At 44.1% G+C, this 23,765-nt stretch overlaps 1 protein-coding gene across 5 annotated transcripts in view; it reads right to left on the bottom strand.

Moving 5' to 3' along the window:
- The window catches only part of AZI2 (5-azacytidine induced 2), a 676,621-nt gene that overhangs the window by 90,958 nt on the left and 561,898 nt on the right, over positions 1-23,765 (bottom strand). For all 5 annotated transcript variants that reach the window (XM_069648790.1, XM_069648785.1, XM_069648787.1 and 2 more), the window contains one exon: positions 20,135-20,253. In XM_069648790.1, the coding sequence (XP_069504891.1) occupies positions 20,135-20,253 (119 nt within the window). The remainder of the gene's footprint in view (positions 1-20,134; positions 20,254-23,765) is intronic.

Genomic DNA, 23,765 nt, shown 5'->3' on the forward strand with positions numbered 1-23,765 from the left:
GGAACACCTAGGTACTGACAAACTGAGGAAAATCAGGTGGTGTCCGGACATTTCATCGAAAAAAATTTGTCGACAGGACATTTGGTCGACGTAATTTCGTCGAAAACCAAATGGTCGAATTTTTTTTTATTTATATATATATTTTTAAGGTTGTAGTTTAGGGAAAAAAAGGTTTTTTTCGAAAAAAAAGGGGGTTGGGGGGACCCCCCCCAAAAAAAGGGGTAAAAATAAAAAAATTCGACCCTTTGGTTTTCTACCAAATTGGTTCGACCATTTGTCCAGTCGACCAATTTTTTTCAATCAAATGTCTGGTAACCAAATCAGGTCTTAAGAGACCATCATGGACGATTTCCGCCAATTCACTGACAGCCCAAGATGGAACAGGAGCCGAAGGAGAGACTGAAGATTGGCCAAGGCGTCTATGGGCAAGGACTGCGCAGGAGCCAATCGTCCAGATATGGATATACATGAATGCCCTGCAGTCTGAAGAAAGCTGCGATGACCGGCATCATCTTCGTAAAGACACGCAGTGCCAAGCTGAGGACAAAAGGAGAACCACAGATATTTCCGATGCAGGCTCCATATCAGAATGTGCATGTATGTGTCCTGAAGGTCCACTGCACTGAGCCAGTCGCTCTTCTGAAGAGAGGACTTTATTTGGCAAGGCGTGATCATCTTTAATTTCTCTTAGGGAAGAGAAAGCTTGAACTGGGAAAGATCGAGGATAGTGTGCAGGCCAGCCTGTTTGGGTTTGGGCACTGTAAACAGACGGGAGTAGTAGCCCTCCCCTTGCTCCCCAAGGGGAACAGGCTCCACTGCTCTGAGGTGTAGAAGTTTCTGTACCTTAGCTCTGAGCGAGGGCGACCCAGTCTGCTGGAAGGGAGAGTTGAAGGGAGGGGCAAGCGGAAGCCCGCCCGAGTGATGGACAAAACCCTACCTGCCCCTGGAGAGGAGGCGGATGACCGAGAGAAAAACCAGCCCCCTTGGCGCTGTTGCTTACGGTGGGGGCCGCCAACCAGGGCTTTAGACCGGCGCGCATGGCAATCCTGAAACCGCCTGAACCCAGAGATGAATCGAGTTTGGGACCCTGACCTCTGTGTTTATGGGGCTTTAGCTGGAGCTTTCGTCAGGACCAAAAAAGACTTGGCGGTCTGAGTACTCGCCTTTGTCGTTCTGAGTTCCTCATCTGTGGAGGAATGGAACAATTCCTTGCCATCAAAAGGAAGGTCGAGAACTTTGTCCTGCACTTCTTTTGAAAACTTTGTCGCATGGAGCCACACTTGGCAGGAGATGTCGACCGCGACCAGAAAGGGCTCGAGCAGACGTATCTACGTGGTGCGCTGCAGAGTAGATCCTGTGCCTACACCTTGGCATTTGACAAACCAGCCTTGAAGTCATCTAGCCTGTCCGCAGGATACACTCCTGAAAATCAATTCGCTCCTTCCACAGTCTCAGATTTGCTGCTGCCAGGATGAGCTCAGTGTTAGCTTGACGAAGTTGGAGCCCAGAATTGGAAAAGACTTTCTTGCCAATGGCATCAACAAGTTTATCCTCCTTGGAGAGGATTTGGGTCTCTGCAGTGGAGGATGCAGATGCCAGCTTTGATTTGAGATTGGCAGCTGCCACTACTGTGGGCGATGGCAGCGGATAAACCGACAAGGCTATATCTTCTGAGGCGTGAAGCTTGTATCGAGCATCAATCCTCTTGTCGAGATGCAGCCCGGTATGGGGTTTGTTTCAGACCTTACGGCCCTCAGCCAAAATGTCCTTCTGGAGGAACAGGCTGGTATGCTCTTACGGCGATAGAGTAAAGGCTCCCGAAAGCACCCCCCCTGTGGAGTGGGGGCCTTGGGTACAGGGATATCAAGAAAGTTCATCATATTCAGCACCCGGTCATTGAATGCTCTGATAAGAGCAGGGCTGTTCATCGCTGTTCTGGTCTGCCTGGTCCTCGTCCGGTGAAGCAGTAACAGGAGGCTCATCCGCTGCACGTGGTGCCTCAGGTTTTGACGTGTTGTCTAGAGGAGCACCCGATGTTTTCTCTCAGGGATAGTGGAGGCAAAGGAGGAAGCGCTGGAGGAGGTCCGACAACTAGAGGTGGAGGAAGTGGTACCACCGGGACCTGCATAGGATCAACCGGGGCCGAAGGTGGTACCAGATGACTAGGGTACAGCTCTTTAAGTAGTCCCTTAAAGTATGCCCTCATGGGATCAGAGTGCACGAGCGTCTAAAATCTCCCAAAAAACACATCCTCCAATGTAGGTCTAGGCGCTGGAGGAGGCAGAGGCCGTTCGTGAGGGGCATACCCCCATGAGAGCAATGAGGATGGTTGCCAGGATGGCCCACCACAGGTTGGGTCCACATAAATGAGTGGTGCGGAACAGGGAGGAAGCAATACTGTATGAGGCAGCAGTGCCCGGGCACACCAATCTGTAGAAGGGCGGAACGGGTTCTTGTTGTCCACATGGCATGGAAAAAACTGCTCAGCCCCAAAAGGAATGCACCCAGCACCAGCCACCATGAACGTTGGTGTAAGAGAGGCACGCATTTTGGGGAAACGGGGGCTTAAGTGGCATTTTAGCCTTGAAACAAGGATTGTCGTCTTAGCCGGTGCTGTCAGATCTAGGATGTTTACTGGACATCCTCTATACTGTACTAGAATTAGCTTCCAGTGGAGGAACCTCGGCAGAGCCGGTACTCGAAGGTCTGTGGTGCGTGACCGCCTTCCTTGCCCCCTCGACAGAATCGGCACCAGCACGGCGAGCGTGGGGAAGGTGAGGAATACACCTCACTGACAAGACCTTCAAAGAAGGCCCCTCGATTCTGCCGGTACTGGATTTAGCCCCAAGAAGAGGAACCTCTGTTTTTAACCCAGGACGTAAATCTCCCTAAATAGGGGCCTCGAGTCGTGACTCAGTATGGAAAGCTCCAGAAGAACTTTAGCCCCCAAAAGGGTAAACTCAGAATAATTTCTGGTTTTGCCAGGCCCACTGCGGGACACCTCAGGGATGTCCCGGGTAGAAGAGCTACGGCAAAAAGGCCCAGGCCGGGGTGCCCTAAAAAGTGCCCTAAAAAGTAAAGAACTTACCGGACATTTCTTCTTCTCGTCGATGAAGAGCTGTAAATGCGGTGGAGGAACGCGTTGGAACACCACCTCCCACCGAAGAAGATGACGCTGGAGTACCCGGACGAACAGGGAGTCGCAATAAAGACACGAGTCCCAGCAACGTTCTGGGTCTAGACACTTCAAACAGGATGAGGATCCGCCCCTGTGAAACGACGTTCGCATGAAGAACAGGACACGAATCACAGACGCTCCGGCATAGACGGAGGACTAGACGACCGTGGAACCAGAGCAAGAAGGAAGGACAACATGAGTAGAAAAAAAAACTCCCAGTGATGCAAGTGTGTCCAGTCCCGACCATGCAGAGAAAAGGACTGAAGGGCAGAGCTCAGGAAGGCGGCGATACGGCCGCATGCAGTGTCCCGTGTAAAAATAAAAGAAGGACATAACATGTTTTTATGCTTTTTTACAAAAGTGCGCTGGTCCCGTCCCAAAGGACGGAATGTCCCCACAAGTATGGAGGAAAGGGGACGTGACGTAGGATTATTATGTTTATCTACGAAGTCCTATTTTCTCACAACCGAGTAATCGTTTATATAAGGAGTTAGCATTGTTGAAAACAATGCATGGGTGGCAGGTGATCAGCAATTTTGTTAGGAACAGATGTGGGGCCAATATTGAGTGTTTACTTGAGGCCTAAGTCAAAAGCATGGTACCAGCAATAATGTATGCCCTGAAAACTCTACCAGAAAGATATGTATTGTGTTTGGGCCAGTTAGAAGGGTGTTTATTGCGTACCATCTTAGGAGTACCTCAGACAGTGCTGGTCAAGGCCCTGCATCTTGAGTTGGGCCTAATATCACTGAGAACATTCGGGAAGATAGCTAGATGCACATTATACATATAAATAAGAACGTGGCAGACATTGGATTCAGCGTACACTTTGAGGTATATTCTGGTAGAACATCGGGAACAGATAGCTGTTCGACCAAGGGGAGTTTGCCCAAATTTGGCTTACAGCGAACTTAGTATTTCGGCACAGCAACATTTTAATGCTGTGGGTATTTCTATGACTGATGCCGAAGTTTAAATTGAAATCTGTATACAATGATAAGGTGTTAAATGTAGTTAAACAGTTGACTGAGAAAAAAGGTATGCTGAATATGTAAAACAGAGGTTTCCACTGAATTGCCTAGTGAGTTATCTTACCATGTGGAGTAGTGTAAAATTATGCAGATTTATATTATATCTGCGTATGAATATGCTATCAGTGAAAGAACACATTGGTACGTGGCAGGGGATACCTAGAGAAACGTGAATGTCGGTTCTGCTCTGCCCATATAGAAACAGCTCGCCATGTCCTTACTCGCTGCAAAGCTTTGCTTCTCCAGTATAAGAAGGGATACAGTAGATTTTGTAGCATTGGAAGTAGTTATTCTACAGACCCGTTTTGGTCAGTTATACGGGCAATCCTTAGGTTATTACTGCTGCCTCATTTTAAATATGGAAACAGTTTCTGGAAAAATTGAAGTCACTGGAAAAATTGAGATGAAATTCAAAAGGTTATCTATTGGAAATTAGTAAATGCTACCTATGTAAGATTTTTAAGAAATATATTGATTTCATGTTAAAATGTTTATTAAATGTGTGTGTGCATAACGCATGTCATTTGCTAAACGCACAAAACAATACAAAAAAAAAAAATAGGTCCAATGCAAGAAATGAATGAACAAAGAAAATACATTGTTAAAAACAATTAGAAACCATCTGGAAAACATCTCCCAATTGACAATCATCCCATGCACTGCCATATAATACTTTTAGGGTTGCTCTGGATATACACATACGGATAACACCAGAAATGGCACCCCATAATAGGGGCAAACCAAATGAGGACTGTGCACACAGTCTCCACAGCACAGAGATGCAATGTGGATGCCAAGAGGCAGTTTAGGGTCAGCCTGATCCTGTTCCAAACGATGCAAAGCCTGCTGTTAGAAACTTTGCCACAAGCCCCTATTCATACCCAGTGTGGAATGGACAGTTCCAGGGAAGGAACCTAATCTGGAATCTCCCTTTTGGCACTCACAACTGAGGCAGACTGACATTTGGCAGATACCGACCGGGCCATTCTTCCTGCTATACACACTCGCTACCCTTGGAACAGACTGCATCAGCGGGGGCGAAGCAAAGAACGTTGCCTGGGCCAAAATGAGGTACCTTTGCAGTTTAACAATGTTTCAAATGTGCTCCTTCTTCCAGGACACAGAGGCTATGCCACATGGGTCTCCAGCAAAGAGACCACCACTCCTACAACCACTGCAAGTAGCTCTCAACCAACCCAACTAACTTGGACTCCAAGTCCTCCTTCCTTATTCATCGCCCCATTGGGGTCTAAATCAGAGTAGACCAATCTGCAGCATATGACTCACCTATTTGTTGTGGACACAGAGGACAAGCTGTTCATGAAAGTGTGACATCGTATTTTAGAACTGGTGCTCCCATATCGCCCACGGCTCAAACAGGCTTCCTCGCAGATGTCGTAAACCAAAAGGCAGAACACAGGTAACTCCTAGACAACCTGGTGTGGTTATAGTGGCATAACACTATGGAAAACACATAATTCACTGCATTACTAAGGTGTTAGATGAAAAATTCTGCCAGCTGCCTACAGAAAAACTCATTCTTGACACAAATCTGTCAGCTGTTATGTCAGTACCCTTGGCGCAGGGCAAGCTACCATACACCACTTCGTCATCTGGACAACCAATAATGACCCCTTCAAGAAAGGAGGAGAAAAGCCTGGACCTAACTGGCAGGAGAGTGTACTCGAACAGTGCCCTCCACTTGTTTTGCTGTTTTCACCCCGAGTGGGACGGTATGCCCAGACTTGTGCCTGCTGGGCCTAGACACCCAAGCTATTCCTCACTGATGAGGCCCAACCAGGCCGAAACATGTTTGGGGATGCTTGTGGTCTCGTGCAGAAGGGATGTGACCAACCAGTTTGGGCTGGACTGCCCTCTTTGAGGTGGGACCAAGCCTGATTTGCATATGGTCTTTCCCCTTTTGCAATGGCTTGGCAGGCGAAGAACTATGGTCTGGAGGGTTGCCCACAGCAATGCCAGAGGTTAGGATTAATTCAAAACCTTCCAGCCATCACCTCTTGTTTTTCTCCACAGGGGGACAGGCCAACACAGACACAATTTTAGCCACTTGCAATGCAATTTTATGAAACGAGATGGAAGATTTTGCTGAGAACCTTACTGCTGTTAGCAGGGACTAGTACGTGTTAAGCCTAAGCAATAGCTAATGCAATAAGAAACGACATTCTGAGTCAGCAGGACAGACTGACATGGCTGCAAGAGGCATGTGCCAGGGGCATGCCATGCCCAGAATGGCCTGGCTGAGTATAGGACTACTGCAGGAAGTACAAGAGGAAATAAGGGTCTCCCCTTCAAAAGGGCCAAACCTTTTCCACCACTCCAAACTAGCAGTTGAACAAGGAAAGGACCCATACACTCACAAAGAAATTTAGCAGCCATTTTTAAACCCTCCATAAAGTAAACCTCTTCCTTCCAGCAAAATAAAGCCAGCACACAAATTCTGCAGACTTCAGAGTCTTCCTCTCTAAAGCACACAAAAGAGACAAGTGAAGCCAAAGCAATTCTGTCCAGCCAAGAAAAAGGGGCAGGGAGGTGAGTGTAGATACTTCGGCCAATCAAGCTTCTAGAGGGATTAGAGAAACTGGTGAAGAGCAGCAAGACAGAAAGTTCATCTAGATGACCTCCACCAGGGCTATTTCTCACAATTCTTCATCCTACCCAAGAAAGACTAGGCTGGGTGAAGGGTAATTCTGGACCTTTTGGACTTCGAGGAGTAGCTTCCCACAGAGTTTAGATCCCATCTGCCTTGATGGGAGGGCAATTGATTGTGTGTCCTGGATCTTCAGGATAAATATATCCACAAACCTATCTAGACTCCCCACAGGAGGTATCTGTTTCTCGACAATGGATGCCCATTACCAATACAAGGCCCTTCCCTTTGGCTCAATCCAGCCCAGAGAGCGTTAAACACATCGATGGACTTCAGGTCATATCCAATGTTTGAAGGTATCCACATCTACCTCTATTTAGAAAGGCTGGCTAGTCAGGGCCTCGACAGCCTTATGGGTTAAAGAGTTAGTTGATATTGCAATTCAACTTGCTCATGCACTGGGCCTATTTATAGACAAGGAAAAGCCTACACGGATCAATCATAAACCAAAGGATACAATATATTAGTCTGATTTGGGACTATAAGAGGGGGAGCATCATTCCTCCCAGAGAGAATTCAAGACATGTATGCCATATGCAAGGATTTTCTGAGCAATTCTTTCATGTCTGCACTCCATTTGTATAGACTCCTAAGTCTGATGGCCTCATGCATCTCAGTGATTCAACATGCAACACTGCACCTGTGGTGCATGCAACTACATTTGGCTAACCATTGATATCCTGACTCACAACCTCAGTCAGAATTAATCCTGAATTTTCTAAAGATGCGTCAACAACATCTTTGGTGGATGGAACCATAAATCTCTGCAAAGACGTCACGTTCACTGATGCAGCCCCTGATGAGGACCATATGTTCACTCACACTGTCCCTGACGAGGACCATATATTCTGACTCCTCCTTAACAAGCTGCAAAGCCATTTTGAAATCATGGGAAGTACACAACCTTTGGACCAAGGAGGAGTTACTTCTACAGATCATCCTTCTAGAGTTGCATGCTATTTGGCAAGCGATGAGGGCATTTCACGCTGCCCCATATGGACAAACAAAAGGGAACAATGTCTCAAAAGCATCATCTTTTGACACTGGAGATCTGGGATTGGTTTCTTCATCATTCGATTTTTGCCTAGTTTGTATCCAGCATTTAACAGAAGAAGAGAATGTTTGTGTCTGCTCCTCGAGCAGACAGTCCTATTTCGCACACAAATTGGCTCTGTCCAAGAAAGTACTGGGCCCGACTTTGAAGCATGGGGGATGCTCCTCTGTTTCCTCCTGGATCTGTTTGCAAAAGAGGAGAACAAAAAATGCACTCTTTTTGCATCCTGGAAGAGGAGAAATCTGGATTCTCTGGGAGATTCCTTCCTCATATCGTGGGCAGGACAGACTGTGTGCCTTACCCTCCAATTCCGTTTCTCCCCAAGTAATAAAACTAACTGAAGTGGTCAGCAGGTTTTCACAGATAGTGGTGCTCCAAACTGGCACAATAGGATCTGGTATTGCATAAAATGAGGAGCAAACTGCCTTAGCCACTGCCCCTCCCAGATCATTTTTGTAACCTGGCGGGAGGGTCCTGCACCCCTCCTCTCCCTTAGCGGCTTGGTCCATAAGGACTTTGGTGATATGGGTCTCATAGAAGGTAACCTAAAAGTCATCTTGGTTGTGAGGAAGAATTCTACTGGGGCACAATCCTCAAGTAAATGGATGTATATCCATTGGTGGGGAAAAGAGAGGGAAATTAAGCCTGCATGCCTCCGTGGACAATGTGCTGTACTTTACTACAGGGACGGGGCACAGAAATCACATATTTCTCAGCATCACCGAAACCGGGAACGTGAAACTGGGCTTCGATGAAAACAGCCTGCAGGGAAACATAGATCCTACAAGCGTACCTCCCAAGAGCTAAACCAGTATCTATCACCTGTCAGAGACATGTTACTTTGGACGACATTTGCCCGGCTGTGACTGGGCGACCCATCATACCTTTTGTAAACACAACATCCTGCTCGATAGCAGATGCCGACTTTGGTCAGCCTGTACAGCACACATATTTTGGCAATGATCACTAATCTCCACCCACCGCTTTTGGAGTAGATATTCTTTGGAGTCTCTCATAAGTTTGGAAGGAAGTGGCTGGAACGTAGGAGTATGAAAACATTTTTACATGTGATTTTAACAAATTAAATTACAGAGAATGCTGTAATAACGAAAATGTTATAATGAAAAATAAAGATTTTGTTTTATTTTGGAGGGTCCCCCACCAAACCCCCAGTTCCCTATGCTTTTAAACCCACCTCAAACCCCTCCCCACCCGTTTTAAACACTTACTGCACCCTCATGTACATTTTAAACACAAATTCCATATTATTTTGTTATAGAAATGTTCGTTATTGCAGCATTCTCTGTAATTTCATTTGTTCAAATCACTGCATACCTGAAAAAGTTACTCACCGTAATGACGATACTGTTAGTCTGTAGTCCCTATTCCGACATACGTCCTCCCATATGCATTGCTTAAAAAGTCTCTAACTCCGACACATTTAGGACCGACAGTAGGGGGTGCCAGGGAAGCTCGAGCAGGGTGTTACCCACGTGCGTGGCACACATGGAAGGTTTGAGAAAAACGATCAGCTGCTAGGCTCCAGTCCTATCCTAGTTTTGTGAGGTATCCTTTAAATGGAGAGTAACAGGGACTATGGACTAAGAGTACCACTGTCACTACAGTGAGTAACTAGGATAGGCAGCTTATTTACTAGAAATAGGAGTACATCGTAATACATGAAAATGCAGTTATAATTAATATCTATACTGATTAGGAAGTCATTTCCCAGAATAAAACATCTTTTTTATTTTTAGAACAATGGCCAATGATGTATTTTAAACCACAAAAGATTACATTGGAGACTGTTTGCAACCTTTATCACCATTAAGGGCACACTTGGAAATTGCATCCTCTGTCCTGTATGTTTTTTTTTAAATCTTTAACACTATTCTGGTTTTGGGAAACTGGTCGATTGATTGTTGAGCGTAGGAGAAAAAAATGGGAGTGTGCGTCACCACATCTTCGTTGTGAAATACTGCTCAATTTCACCAAATAAAGGTCAAGCAACTCCCTAATAAGTTTAAAACTCAGAATATCAACTAGACAGATCACTTTACTGGTAACTAGCAGGTGTTTTGAATCTGCAATTGGCTCGGGTGGCTTGTATGCTAAAAAGGGAAAAAACATATCAGGTGTGGTGTCCAACTGGGAGAAACAATGCAAATGGCCATCTATCCCAGAAAGCACAACATACTTGTCTTCGGAACAAGATATTGTGCACCAATGTTTACATATCTTGGTTCAGTTGACTCAGCGCTTCACAACTCTCTTCTCCCCAGGCCGACAAACTGAGTATGACAAGTGGGTAATAATAGTGACATTGATTATTACAGCACAAAGAAGCTGAAGAATCTAGCATGATGGGCTATTTAAATCACCAAAGGATTATCTAAATGTCTCCGGATAACTGGGTTAATCAGAGACGAAAGGTCTCTGACTCGAATTACAATAATCGCAATGGGCTGCTCCATTTGTCCTGCAAGAACCTACTTGAATGCCAGACCTGGCCATGTCCGTTGCCCAGGGAAAAAGACAAAGGGTTAATCTAGCACTCAAGGGCAACATTTGCTACAATACAGCGAGTGTGTAGATTTCTACCTGGAGGGTGTAGGATGCCGATTTATTACGCGCCAAAGCCCGCAGGCATCAGGGTGCACATTAACAACAAGGACATATCACAACAAGATAAGGTATAGGAAGGCTATTTAATCTAACAAGGTGTTCTTTAGTAGTGTCCGACATGTGAACAAATTCCTTTCTTTACGCAAGTCAGCCGGGGCAATAGCTGCTTGGACAGGAAAAGCGCTTCCGCTCCCCTTGACTCGTTTTGCTCTGGGGCGTATTAGGTGCAAAGTGTTACAAGACCATGTGGACTTGCAAGGAGTATGCTGTGTGAGACTCTGAGTTAAGAAGGGGACGACCCATTAGGCGTTTATGGGTATGAGTGTTTATCTTCCAACGGATTCCGGATTCACCGGCAGATAGTGAAGCTCTTTCCCAAAAGCACAAATGTGCTCTATTCTAGGTACATTCTTGATAATACCAACTGCTTCGCTCTGCAACATCTGAAGTGTGCAGATGCAATATTTCCTAGCACCACTCAGGAGTGCATCACAATAATCCAGTCTGGGCATGATTGTTGCCCTCAACAAGGTTTTGCAATTCTGTGCAGATACATAAGGTTTGACTAACCTTGGTAGTCTCAAAAGATACTGCGACTTTTTTTATTGTGCTATCGACAAGTGCGTCAGAACTAAGGGAGGACTCAAAGAGGACACCAAGAGTCTTAACTCTTATATATCACTTCAATACAATTGTCCTCGATAACAAAATACAAGAATTTAGGGTCTAGTTTAGTCCTCACCTTTGTTGATCCGAAAATCGGGCGCTCTGTTTTTGCACTGTTTAGCCACATCCAATTTGTCGACATCCAACATTTTACAGCCTTATAGATGCTTGAGATCCTTTTTAGTGTAGTTGGAGTAATCACTGCTCAGTTTGATCAGCAGCTGGGTGTCGTCAGCGTAGTTTGTAAATTGTGCTCCCATTTCCTCAAGTAAGTCACAGAGGTCGAATATAAACGCTGAAGAGGGCTAGCGAAAGGCACGCTGCCTGTTGGACTCCACAAGTGATTTGTGCTGGGTCAGAAGTAGCATGACTTCAGCAGAGTGTAGATTTTCTATTGGTGGGAAAGGAGCAAATCTAGTCAACGGCCTCCTTGAGCAGCCTCCTATACTGGATGAGGTTTTCAAGAGCCTCTCTTGATCGAGAAGATAAAGCTGCTGATAGATCGAGTAACATCAGCAGTCCAGTCTTACTCCTATCGATAACGACCAACATCCGAGTCTGAAGGTCCAACAAGGCACTCTCAGTGCCATAGTTAGATCAGAACTCTGACTGCCTGGAATGCAGAATGTCAGATTGATCAGGTGCTCCTTGAATTGTATAGTAGAAATGTTGTCCACAATTTTTAGTAAAAAAGGGACATTAGTGATGGTTCTCAAATTAATAGTTACTTTGTGGTTCTGTCCAGATTTCTTTAACAAAGGGGCTACGACATCTGTCGGAAACAATTTTGTGAAGAGAGGTAGCGTTGGCGAATTGCGATAGAAAAGGGGCAATTCATTTGATGTTCTGCAGGATGAGCTTGGATGAAATTATATCTCCAGGGCAGGTCCTAGGATGAATTTTCTTAAGCACACTCTTCATCACAGAGAAAGAGATGGGATTACATTTAAAGACCGGTTGTGGTTTGCTTCTCGAGAACTCAACCGGATTAAGCAGCGTATCTAAGACAGTATTACTAACAATCTTGGTGTGAGCTAGCTTGATTTTTATCAGAGAAGTTTTGTAGGGACGATGGACCAGGGTTGTAGGTGAGGGTTCTCCATATTTTTGAACATTTCGAAATGTTTCTTGGTATTACTCTCTGCGTTCTCAATTTGTTTATTAAAAAGTTTCTTGGCTTCATTTATTTCCAATCTATAAGCCTTTTCCAATGATTTCCAAACAGCCCTGTTTTACTCTGTTCTGCTTTTTGCCCAGCTCCCTTCAGCCTGTCTTATCTTGTTTAAGATTAGAAAGAGTGGCTGTGAACCAAATATGGCAGTTCACTCCATCTCTGACAATCTTAGACTTCATAGGGGCCACTCGGTCCAATAGTTTGGTCAGGTAAAGGGCAACCAGGACATGCGGGGGGTCAAGATCCGTAGTAGTGCTCATAAGTCTTTTCATGCAATCACCTAAATCATCTGAGTGGACCTAGTTCAGGTTCCTGCTGATGATGTTTTGGGGTATATTCATTTTCTGCACTATTTTACTGGTAATGTAAACTGTAAATGTACAAAGTTATGATCTGACCAAACGCAAGGCTTGGTGCTCAAATGGCTAATATGCATTTTCCTAGATACTACCCAGTCGAGAATATTTCCCTTAATGTGGCTGGGCTCTTTGTTATGCATAGTGACCTCAATATTTTTAAACTGCTGCTTTAAGAGCATGGCCTCATTATCAGATGTACTTCCCAGTTATAGATTCAAATCACCCAAAACAATGGTAGAGTAATTAGGCTTGTTCAAAGTGGCAAGAAGGCTTGTTATTTCTTTGTTAAAACTGGGCATTTCATTAGGTGGACGGTAGAGCAAAATAATGTTCACACAATTCACAGGTTACAGATGAAAGAAGCAAAGCTCTTTTCTTGCCAAAATGGCAACTATTTCACCGTTCTCAATTTCATGGTTCTGGCCAAAGAAGTTATATCCTTCTGGTGTGGCCAAATAGATATTCGGTCAACTTGAGTCTTTTAACCAGGTTTTGCTTAGGCATATGACATTGATACCGTTATCCTGAACATAATAATGGATATCGATGGCATGTTTGCCTAGGGAGCGGATATTTAAAATACATACTTTAATAACATGTTTCCCAAGCACAGGACTATTAGTATCAGGGGAAATTAATTCTAGTGCACATATAGAGTCTAGCAGATGGGTTTTTACTAATTTGATCAAGGAGAGGAGGACATGTATGGGGCTCAGAAAGGCCGTCTATCTTTATTGTGGTCTCATCATTTGTCTTATTTAAGGCATCAGTAGCAGTATGCCTCGGTTTGGGGTCTAATAAGTTCTGATCAATTTGATCAACCCCATCATCCTCATTGGACTGACCCTCTGCGTTCATTGTCTTGGTACTATTAGTGGGTACCAGCAGAGTGGCCATATTCGGCTGTTTAATTGGAGTATAATTCTCCTTTCAGATATATCCCATGTCTGCATTGTGTGTGCAAGCTGACTCTAGGTCTAGCAATTTAAGCCCAATATATTTACTAACGATTGCCTTACGTGCAGGTTTTTGTGTAGCCAACAGCAGTTTGAGTTCTGGATGGAAGCTCATGATTACACTTGACAATGCAGATTTAAAAATAAATTACAAGATCTAAAAAGTACTGTGCAATTATATCCCAAACTAAAGGCTGGGAACAGACAGGTACAGGTGAATGTTGCAATCCCTAGTTATTGGTGGCCAGGAAATGTTCAAATGAAGGGAGCCCTTGGATTGGAGGCAGAGTTCCCCCTTATTGCCAAATTCCCTGTAAAGAGAGGGTTGGTGCCTTAATTTCTTCAATGCTGGAACAAGTCAATGAAACTTGAAGGATACCTCAACAATGAGGGTGAGCATGTTAAGGTGGATGTGCAACCTTAATGAAGCTCTTGACCAGGGCAAGGAGCCTGTGTTAGTGCCTGGTTACTTCACTTGGTGGGAGAGCGTCAGCCGCTCATGTTGTTGTGGCATCTGAGAGCTTGACACTCGCACAAATGGACAATGAGGGGAGGACATTGAGACATGAACATACCGTTAACCAGACAGATGTGTCTGGGGAGTGTATGTTATTAGATTACAATTTTGTTGGGAGTTGTGTTAAAAGAGAATGTCTATACCTCTGAATGTTTTCCTGTGTGCCTGCTGCCATTGCGGAACTCAGTCGTACTACCCCTTTAATGGAACCATTGTTTCCCTATGACAGCACATGTCCCAAAAATCCCAAACGAAGGTAGGCTAATATTTTTATGACTGATGTTGGCTCTCCAGCTTCCTTCAACTTCAGAGAGCCTTCAAAACTGCTGCAGCCACCCCTCTGAACCCGTAAAACCGAAACCAGTTGTCCTCCTGTAACCAGAGACACCAAATGGCCAGAAACTGAACTGGCGAACTTGGCAGACCATGTAATAAAGTCTTGAAGAGGTGAGGCAGTGGTCCTGGAGTATTTTTGGAGTGCAGGTGTCCTTTGGTGGGGCAATACTACCCTCCTCCTTTCGTATTATTTATTACAGGAATTGTCCAATTGTGTTTTGGAAGGCAGCCATGATGGTATTTGTCTGCTTATCTTTCTCGCCAACTGAGGGCATAAGAAGCCGGACATCTTGGCTTGCTTCATGTGCTGGGTTTATACATGTAAACTTAGCTAGGAAGCAACAGCAAGCTGTAAACAATGAAAAAAAAGGAGTGTACATACAGCAATATAGTGTGATGAACCAGGAATCAAACAGACACAGCGAGCCTACAGTTTTGGCCATAAACTTATTGAAACAATAAGGTTTTGGAAAATGCCTCCTTATCTCTATTCTAGGAGGTGATTCCCTGCCTAAAACAAAGATTAAGGGTCTGTCCAATATGAAGATGTCCAAATCAAAAACGTCATGTGTCCGAAATACTACCCTGGCCCTCACATCCTATAAATTAACTCGAAGTGAAAAGAGAAAAGTCTTTTACTTTAAAAAGTGCACAAATGTCAAAAAGGAAAAGGCATAACTCCAACAACAAATGTTCTAGATGGATAATGTTCCCAGTTCCAGAGGATTCCTTTCCCCTGGATTACTCTTTACTGGACTTTGAACTTTGAAGGACATAGGTTTTCCTTGGGTTTCTTTTGGTCAGCAAAACAACGTGTATACAAAAAAACTTGGCCGTCAGTCTTAATTTTATTAGGATACCTGTTATACTCTCATGCCAGGTTTCTTCTCCTTTTCGTATGTTTTCAATACAGTCTTTGGCTATACCTGATGTACCCTTATCTGGATTCCCTCATGTAATTTGCTTTACACTTCGTCCAACTTGTAACTGCCTGGTGTACTCCCCTGCCAGGACTTTCTTCTGTGCTTCACTTAACACACTTGCACCTTGAATTTGCCTGGTATATTCTCCTGTCAGGACTTTATCACATGTTTCACCGGGCATATTTTGTATTCATTCAGTTATATTTCTTTCTGAAATATTGAGTCTCCCATTCACTCTTGTATGCTTTATTTACTTTGATTTGCCTTCTGTAGGGTTGCTGGCATACCCCAGTGTCCAGGTTTCCCTTGGCTGGACTCACCTGCTCTCTGTGGCGTGTGTTGGTTCTCCTGTTGCAATCCTGCAGCAGCTCTTCTGCATCCTGTTCCTTCTTCCTGGGTTCGCTGCCTCTGCTTTGAGGCTTCTGCATCCCTCGTGGATCCCGCTTGCCTGCTCTGGGTTGCTCAGTGTTCGAGTGGCGTTGAGGCTGCTTCTCTGTGCCTGCATATGCTAAGAAATCTTCCCTACTATTGTGGCCTTTTTGCAGCGGTCCAGCTTCTGCAATCTGCTCTCCGCAATCTCCTCCGTGAACCGGTCGGCTCTATGGACGTTTTTGACAGCGCAGCGGTCTCTCGGTCACTAACGAGAGGACGAGATTCTCCCAGCCAGCGTCACCCTTCAGTCAGCTGGCCCTGCGATTTAAATGTCCCGGCATAAAGTATTCGGTCACAACCACTAAAGCGCATACTGTGATTCTGGCCTCCGTCGATCTTCATTACTCCGCTCAGCTTCCTCGTTACAGTATTTTTACATCCAGGGAAAGAGATGTCAGCTCTTGATGACTGGTAGACAGAATACGTTCAGGTATTCACAGTAGCTTTTAGGTGGGGTGTGAAGGGAGTCATGAAAATATGCCATTAACGGATGGGTTATGGAGGGGTATCCCTAGAAAGAAAACAGGGATACCATGTCTCATCCGATGATGTGTCAATCCCCTGAGGGTTGCCTTCCGCATGTGATCCTCCCTCATATAGCCACCACCAGAGTCAGGATCAGGTAGAAGCTACCGTCCCCTAGCCAAATGGGGAGTGGCTACCGCTGGGAAAGAAGTAATGACAACATTGGATTCATCACAATAGGTACAATTATAATGATAGAATATTAAGGGCACAGTTTGAAGGATACGGAGAGGAGTTACAGGGAATTGGTGGCATGGGTTACAAGTTAGGGAGGGAGCAGACACTTTGGGACACAGAAGGTACACCGATGTGCTTGTTTTAGCTATATTACTCCAAATTTCGAATGAGCTGCATAGTTTAAGTACACACTTCATTGTATTGATATGTGGATCCAAGGATTAAGAAGAGTGAGGAACCTCAATTAGGTATTTCAGCTGAGATATTACAATTAGTGATCAATTTTAACTCTGACCAGATCCATCAATACCATTTGATTCCAACGGGTTTTTCATATAGCGCTAACAACTTGCTTGCTTATAGATCATGAAAACCATGGTTTCTTGCCTCTGCTATAAAAGGTTAATAGGTTTCCCATCATTGCAACAAAAACAAAATACTAGTTAGAAATTGGATTTCATGGACACGTGTATGCAGAACGTGCATACATATTTTCAACATATTTTGTGATTTACCTTCCACGTGGTTCTTGGATAAAAAAAGAAAATACTTGATCAGTATTTGTTTTTAAGATCTTTTATGAAAGAAACAGTACAACAAACATGTGCTTAATAGACCAAATATGCCTTGGTACAAATGTGGAACAGATATCTACCCACTGGCAAGTCAACAAAAGGAACAAAACAGTTTAAGATCCAACTGTCAGCCAAAACATGATGGCTGCCACAGTTCTTCACTTCCATAGGGTGGCAGCAGCACAAATACTCCTGACTGCATGAACCTTCAGCATTTAAAGGGCAGATGTCCATGATATACGTTCTAACACGAGGGACGCTCCAATCGAAAATGGGAATGATGGGCCAGTCCTGAATGCAACAAAAAGCAGTGCCTCAGTGGTAGCCCTATTTGATGTTTTGTAGATTTATTAAATCACGGCTAGATTAATCTTTTTATTAATTATAAATTCCTTCACAACAAACTGCCACAAATGTGCTTTGTTTGCATTTAAGCGTTTTGGAATAGAATCTTAGAACAGTTATTTTTAGGCATCAAAATAATTTCCCATGTACTCAGCAAGTGGAAGGTAGTATAATCTTAACCTTAAAAAGGTGTGTGCTCTTTCTTTGCATCAACCCAATATGTTGCTAAGGAACCCTTTTCCCGTGGGGGGACAGACAACCAAGCCTCAACAAGAGGCTCCCCATCCTGCAAGGTGAATCTGTGCAGGGCAATTTGAGACTTTTAAAAATGTCAGCGGTCCTGACTTTGATCCGCACACAAGGGAATTTACTCAAGTAGTGTAAGACAAACTTTCTGAAATGTTTTAACAACTGCATTTGAAATGTAGATTAGGTACCAAGAAAACAAAGGGTTATTGGAGTGAATCTCTTCCCTGATAATCTTACAGCACCATGACTGAAGTGCAGGGCCCTTATGTGTCCTCAGGGCCTTGACCCCCCCACATCTCACATCCCAGCCGCGGTCTTCTGCTGCACTTACTTGGGCTCACCCTACCCCGAGTGGTTGCAGTTACGTTCTTCTCCTCTTAGCACTTACCCTGAGCACTTCTCCATGAGCATCAAAGCACCTATCCGTCCCTCCTGCTCCCTCTGCGCTTGCACGTTCTGAACACTCACAAGGCATAGTAGGTTTGTCTCCCCTTCCCTTTACTCTCATTATTTGTTTGTACTATTAATTCAATTATTTATCCTTGCTGTAATTCATTGTCTACTTTCCCCTGTCCCCACCCCGTTTGCCCTGTGGACGCTTTGAAAGTATTTTGCTAATTATATAGGTGCCTAACAAGTGACCAATAAATTAAATAAAAAAATAATGAGTAGAATGAAGAACAATACATGTAATGCTGGAGTGCTAACGATTGGGGGGGGGCGCTTTATTTCCTGTCATGTAACTAACATACATATCCAACTGTGTATGGTTTTATTAAAAGGCTTTATTAAAGTATTTAATAATGCATCTTAAAAACCGTATGTGGACACGACACCAGTCGTCTTCTTTCAAGTACGACTGGGCATGGCTATGAAGCAAAGAATACTCACTCTGTCCGGTCATCACTTGAAACTTTCAGAGCAATACCCAGCTGCAATGGCACGTAACAGAAATCTCAATGGTGGAACAGCACACACTGGAGGATGTCTGGACTTCAATGACTATCTCAGAGGGTTAATCAACGAGTAAATGGCTATGGTGAGGTTAATTAGGTGAAGCTATCAGTGAGAGCCTCAACTGTCACTGTTGCCAAAAATATCTCTACCAGGAATGTCTTAACATTGGACAGCTGCAAAGCCCCAACCTTAAAATTTAAGATCCCCGCGCCCTCACCTGATTGGTCCAGCACTTAATAGCAGACTGGTTATGAGCATCAACTATGCTATGAGAGAGATAGACTATTCCAGCTCACTATAGTCACACACACACACGCACCGTGAACTTATTTTCTTGTCCTCTACTAAAGCAATAGCTGATTCACCGCCTGCCTGCCAAACGAACACAAGTCCCCAAAGAAGGGTGAAATTAATAATATCCTTTCTAAAACAGTAGGATTGCTTGGCAAATGCTCTTTTTGTAAACAGACCCATACTATAGAATCTTTATAACAATGTCCAATTGCAAAGTTTGTACGTGATGAAGAATGGCTCTTGCCATGAAGGATGGCAAATCTGGAAATAAAGCTTTCTTATCAATTTGCAGTAATGAAATGTTGATATTGCATCAATTTGATTACCAGAAATAACAATTCAAGGTGTTTCTTTTATAGGATTGGATTTATAGAATTCTTATTCGATCTTGGTTTTAATTTATTTTGATATATGAATAACTGTAAGGTTTACTTTCTTAAATCAACTCACTAATAAACTCACTAAAGAACATCCCACCACATCCTACAGATTTACACATGCTGCAAACTGCACAGCAGGGCACTATTATTTTTAACAGCAAATCTAAATATCATTTCTCCAAAGTCAAATGAAAATATCGTTATGCTTATTCTTTGGTGGGCGCACAGTCAAAGTAAGTCTGTTGATGTTATTGTCTCCTTCACGTAAATATAGCGTTGCGAGTAGTAGAAACTGGGCCTTCATATATTGTACAGAAGATATGCATGGGTGTATCAGAAAAGGACATTTGTATTAGCCTCAAACCGAGCGCAGTTTATGGTAAAAGGTCAGCTACAAATAAACTATTCACACCTCAGCTTTGTACACGGAAGCAACACTCGGCTGGGAAAAAAGCCACAAGGGAAGGGAGAGTACACTACTGCACAAAAACACATCAGCAACTCCTTCAAGTGTGAAACTGACCAGTATGAGAAGGAGACGGAAAATGGCTCGGCCGCTGCCGTCCTAATGCAGGCAGAGGCCCGGGCTTCGCCATCCGCGAGATGCTGATGCGATATGATCGCAGGCGAGGGGCTCCTTCCGTGGCACGGGCGGGATGCGCGCGTTGCACGGGGCCTATTCCGGGCGACGAACACGCAGGCAGACTACTTGCCTTTCTTGGTCGCAGCCAGCGATGCTCTCAGTTTTCTTAGCACCTCGGCTTGCACTTCAGTCACCAGATGCAAATTAGACATTTCCTTCTTCAGCTCCCAGAACGCCTGCTGCATGTCGCTGAAATGAAGACAAAAACAGATCGGTTGGCTCTCCTTTCAACCTCCGCCTGGATTAGAGTTGTTTCAATTGTTGGTGTTCTACAGTTAGTTTAGACCACAGAAACTGCAAGTGGGCGCCAATGAAGACGGTATATGATATTGCATTCATACTTTGAATCTGTACATCATAAAACAAATAATGCAATACAATAAATAACAGTAAAAGATTTGGACTTCAAAGGAGTAGATGGGCTAGAAAGAGTAAAATGTCAGGTCTCCTGTCTATGGCCTAGTTCACACATTCCGCAAGAATTCAAAATACACCAAATTATCCAAGCTGTCAAGAAATTGGAAACTTTATTGTCTCCACCATCCAGCTCTCCCTCCTTCCCAACCAAGTGCAGATGCACAAGCGATCGATACCCTTTATAAAAAGAAAGGCGGCCTCTGGGCCTTACACAACCATCCACGCACTCTTCGAGGGTGTATATTTGTCATCATGTTGAGAATCATGCAAGATCCCAATTTATCCTCAACTGCTGTGATCAGTATTAGTGTTCTTAGTTCGTTTTTTTTTTGTTTTTACTTATATTTACTTACACTATTTGGCTTGATTAGTAGTACTTGCTGTCAGCATCCTATAGCTGGGAACAGTTTTGTTATCAACAACAGATACTTACCTGACTTTTTAATCCTTCTTCACTTCTTCAGAGCACTTAACTTTTTCAAGCCGCTGAAAACTATTCGAACTTTGAGCTTTATGCATTTCTGTGCGCTTTTACGCACACTTTGAACATTGGGCACAAGGCCCCATTCATTTTAGGGCTGGACTTTCAAAGTGAGGATTTTTAATTTCTATATTTTTAATATGGAGACAAAATGCAATGATCTTTTGGTACCAATCTTCCTTGTCTTTATCATTGTGTCTAATGTACTCAGATTACAAGTCTTTCTCCAAATCGTGCCATCATATATATTAGAAAATCCAATGTGTTTGCTTTAATATTTTGCATCAATAAAGGGGTACATTCTGATAAATGTTTTAAGTAGAGCTTCAAGCAGAGCTTTATATTTTCCTTTCCTCCATTTTTGGGACATTTGTCCTCTGTAGTTTGAGAGCAATCGGTCAAAATATTACCAGCAGTTAATTGATGCTTTGATTGGTATAATTCAGTGCAGCGCAGCACCAACAATACGAGTCGGCCCATGAGGAATCAGCATCAACCCAACTCACAGGAATACAACTCTAACGGAATCAGAAAGTACCTGAATCAGGACACAGACCCCACTAACCCAACCCTCAATCTTCTGCATACTTAAACCACACAAAGCCACACAACCATCTCTCTCCAAGCAATCCGCACGCACTTTACCACACCGCATCAACACATAAGCATCACCTACAGCACTCAAGGTCTCTCCCGATCCGATACTAGCACCAAAGCCCAGCACTCTGTGTATACCGAGCTGAAACTGCCAACAGCACATCACTTCTCCCACTCTCCTGCTCCCCTCCTCCCGACTAACCATACCCATCCTTCCTGTCTACAGATCCGCCAGAGTGCCTGGGGACCAATTCCATTTGTGACGGTGCGCTATACAAGTACCTATAACATAACGTATTACCACCTAGCAAAGAAAACGTGTATGTATAGTGTGCAGAGACAGAAAAAGTCATGCAGGTGGCACTTGAGCACCATTATTAAGGTTGGATATAAGGTGGCACGGTTATGCCACTTAGTAAGGTTACATAATTTTGGCTTGCGGGTATTGCATTAGCATGTCAAAACGAGAGAGCCATTGAGGATAGTTATATTGGCTGTAAGCTGAAAGCCAATGGGAAAGAGGGAACAGAGATCAGGAGGGTAACTTGGCGGTGGGTGGATTTGGGGAGCACAGTGATACTGCATGCATTCCCTGTGGTAAAGGCTCCTTTGGTGATGCGGGTCACCTCCTGGTCTTTGTGCCTGGGATAGGAGTGCACTGTTATGCAGGCAAAGGAGGCTCCTTTATCAAAGCCAAAACTGGTGGTTTTAACAGTGCTTGCAGTGTTTATAGTAGGATTTCCTCCCACTCATTCTTACAATTGGGGTCTTTCGCATCATGCTACGCTTGGCCATGGTTCCCACCCATGCCGTACGTCATGGGTCTGTACAGCTGACCCACATGGGGGTGAGTCACCAGATTCAGAGACCACCACAAGGGAAGTTTCCATAAATTCTGTAATAGCATTCTACAGAGGTCTCACCATACTAACCTACAACACAGGCTAGCAAAACGTGGAGGTCCAATGCGACAGGTGATTGTTGGCTTCCTATCCAGCAGGAAGAATGCACATATTGGAAGCAGGTTCGGCCTGAGTGGGACAGAGCCTTTTGGAAACAATTCGAAGATGTCACCACTATTCTTGGATTTTCAGCTGCCTGTCCAGTAGGTCAATGTTTGCACTCCCAGGTGGGAAAGTGGTTGGCCAAATCATTGACACTCCTGGTGTACCGAAAGTCCCTTTTAAGGCAGACAGGATTACCACCATATTACAGAAGGGCTTGTATATCAGCTCTTCTGTATAGTTCAAGTCAGAAGGGTTTCTAGTAAGACTAAATCCCCTTAATAGGTGGCTGGTGTGCCTAAACAGATAAAAGTCGCCCTCGAAATTCGACAAAAGTTCAAGTATACATTTGGGAACCAATAGTTCCAGTGTTTCCTAAGAAAGCAAAAAGGCACAGTCCTTCGAGAACTCCAAAAAAGTAATGTGTTAGCATCAACATGCAGATTATAATTTCTAATTCGGACTAGCTTTAAGAGCCTCAGTATCCTCCTGTCATTTGTGCCTTACTCTGGCCATGGGCAGGGCATCCCTCCCTGTGTCTCTTCCAACCCCTGTTTGTGGTACTTCTTAATTTTGTCCCTATACAACGGCAAAGCGCTATATCTATGTACCAATGGAGACATTACCCCATTGCTAATGATCATTACGTTGTAGACCACTTTACGCTGTAAATCGTACGCAATGTCACAAATGTCATTAACAGTTCTTCAATCCCATCCCCAGTCCCCCCTGTTTCCACTCCCGCCCCCACAAACGCTCTCTCACTGCTCCCGCTCCACACTGCTTCCACAAGCCCTCCCTTGGCCCCGACCGGTTACACAAATAAAATCTAATATACTAAACACAAACTAAAATAACAACCTAAAGTAACAACCACTACTTTATCTCATCCCCGAACCGGACATATATTGAGCACAGGAATCCAAGCTCTCTAGTAATATGTAGCTCTTTTATCTCGTCTCATCACACATGAAATATATGGCACCACCTTTTCTCCTAGCTCAGAATGGATCCCAAACTGTTATTTCTCTTCTTGTATTCTACCAACAATATCCTTATACTAATAACAAAATAAAACCTTTAAAAAAACGTCACATGGTCGTTACACACTCCTCCACTCAGTCACCCACCAGCTCGCTCTTCACTCTTGCGTCCTCTCTTACACACTACGTCATTGCACCCACACCGTTTCCCTGTCTTTA

Source organism: Ambystoma mexicanum, chromosome 2q (assembly GCF_040938575.1).
Source record: "Ambystoma mexicanum isolate Mex_15411 chromosome 2q, UKY_AmexF1_1, whole genome shotgun sequence".
NCBI lineage: Eukaryota > Metazoa > Chordata > Amphibia > Caudata > Ambystomatidae > Ambystoma > Ambystoma mexicanum.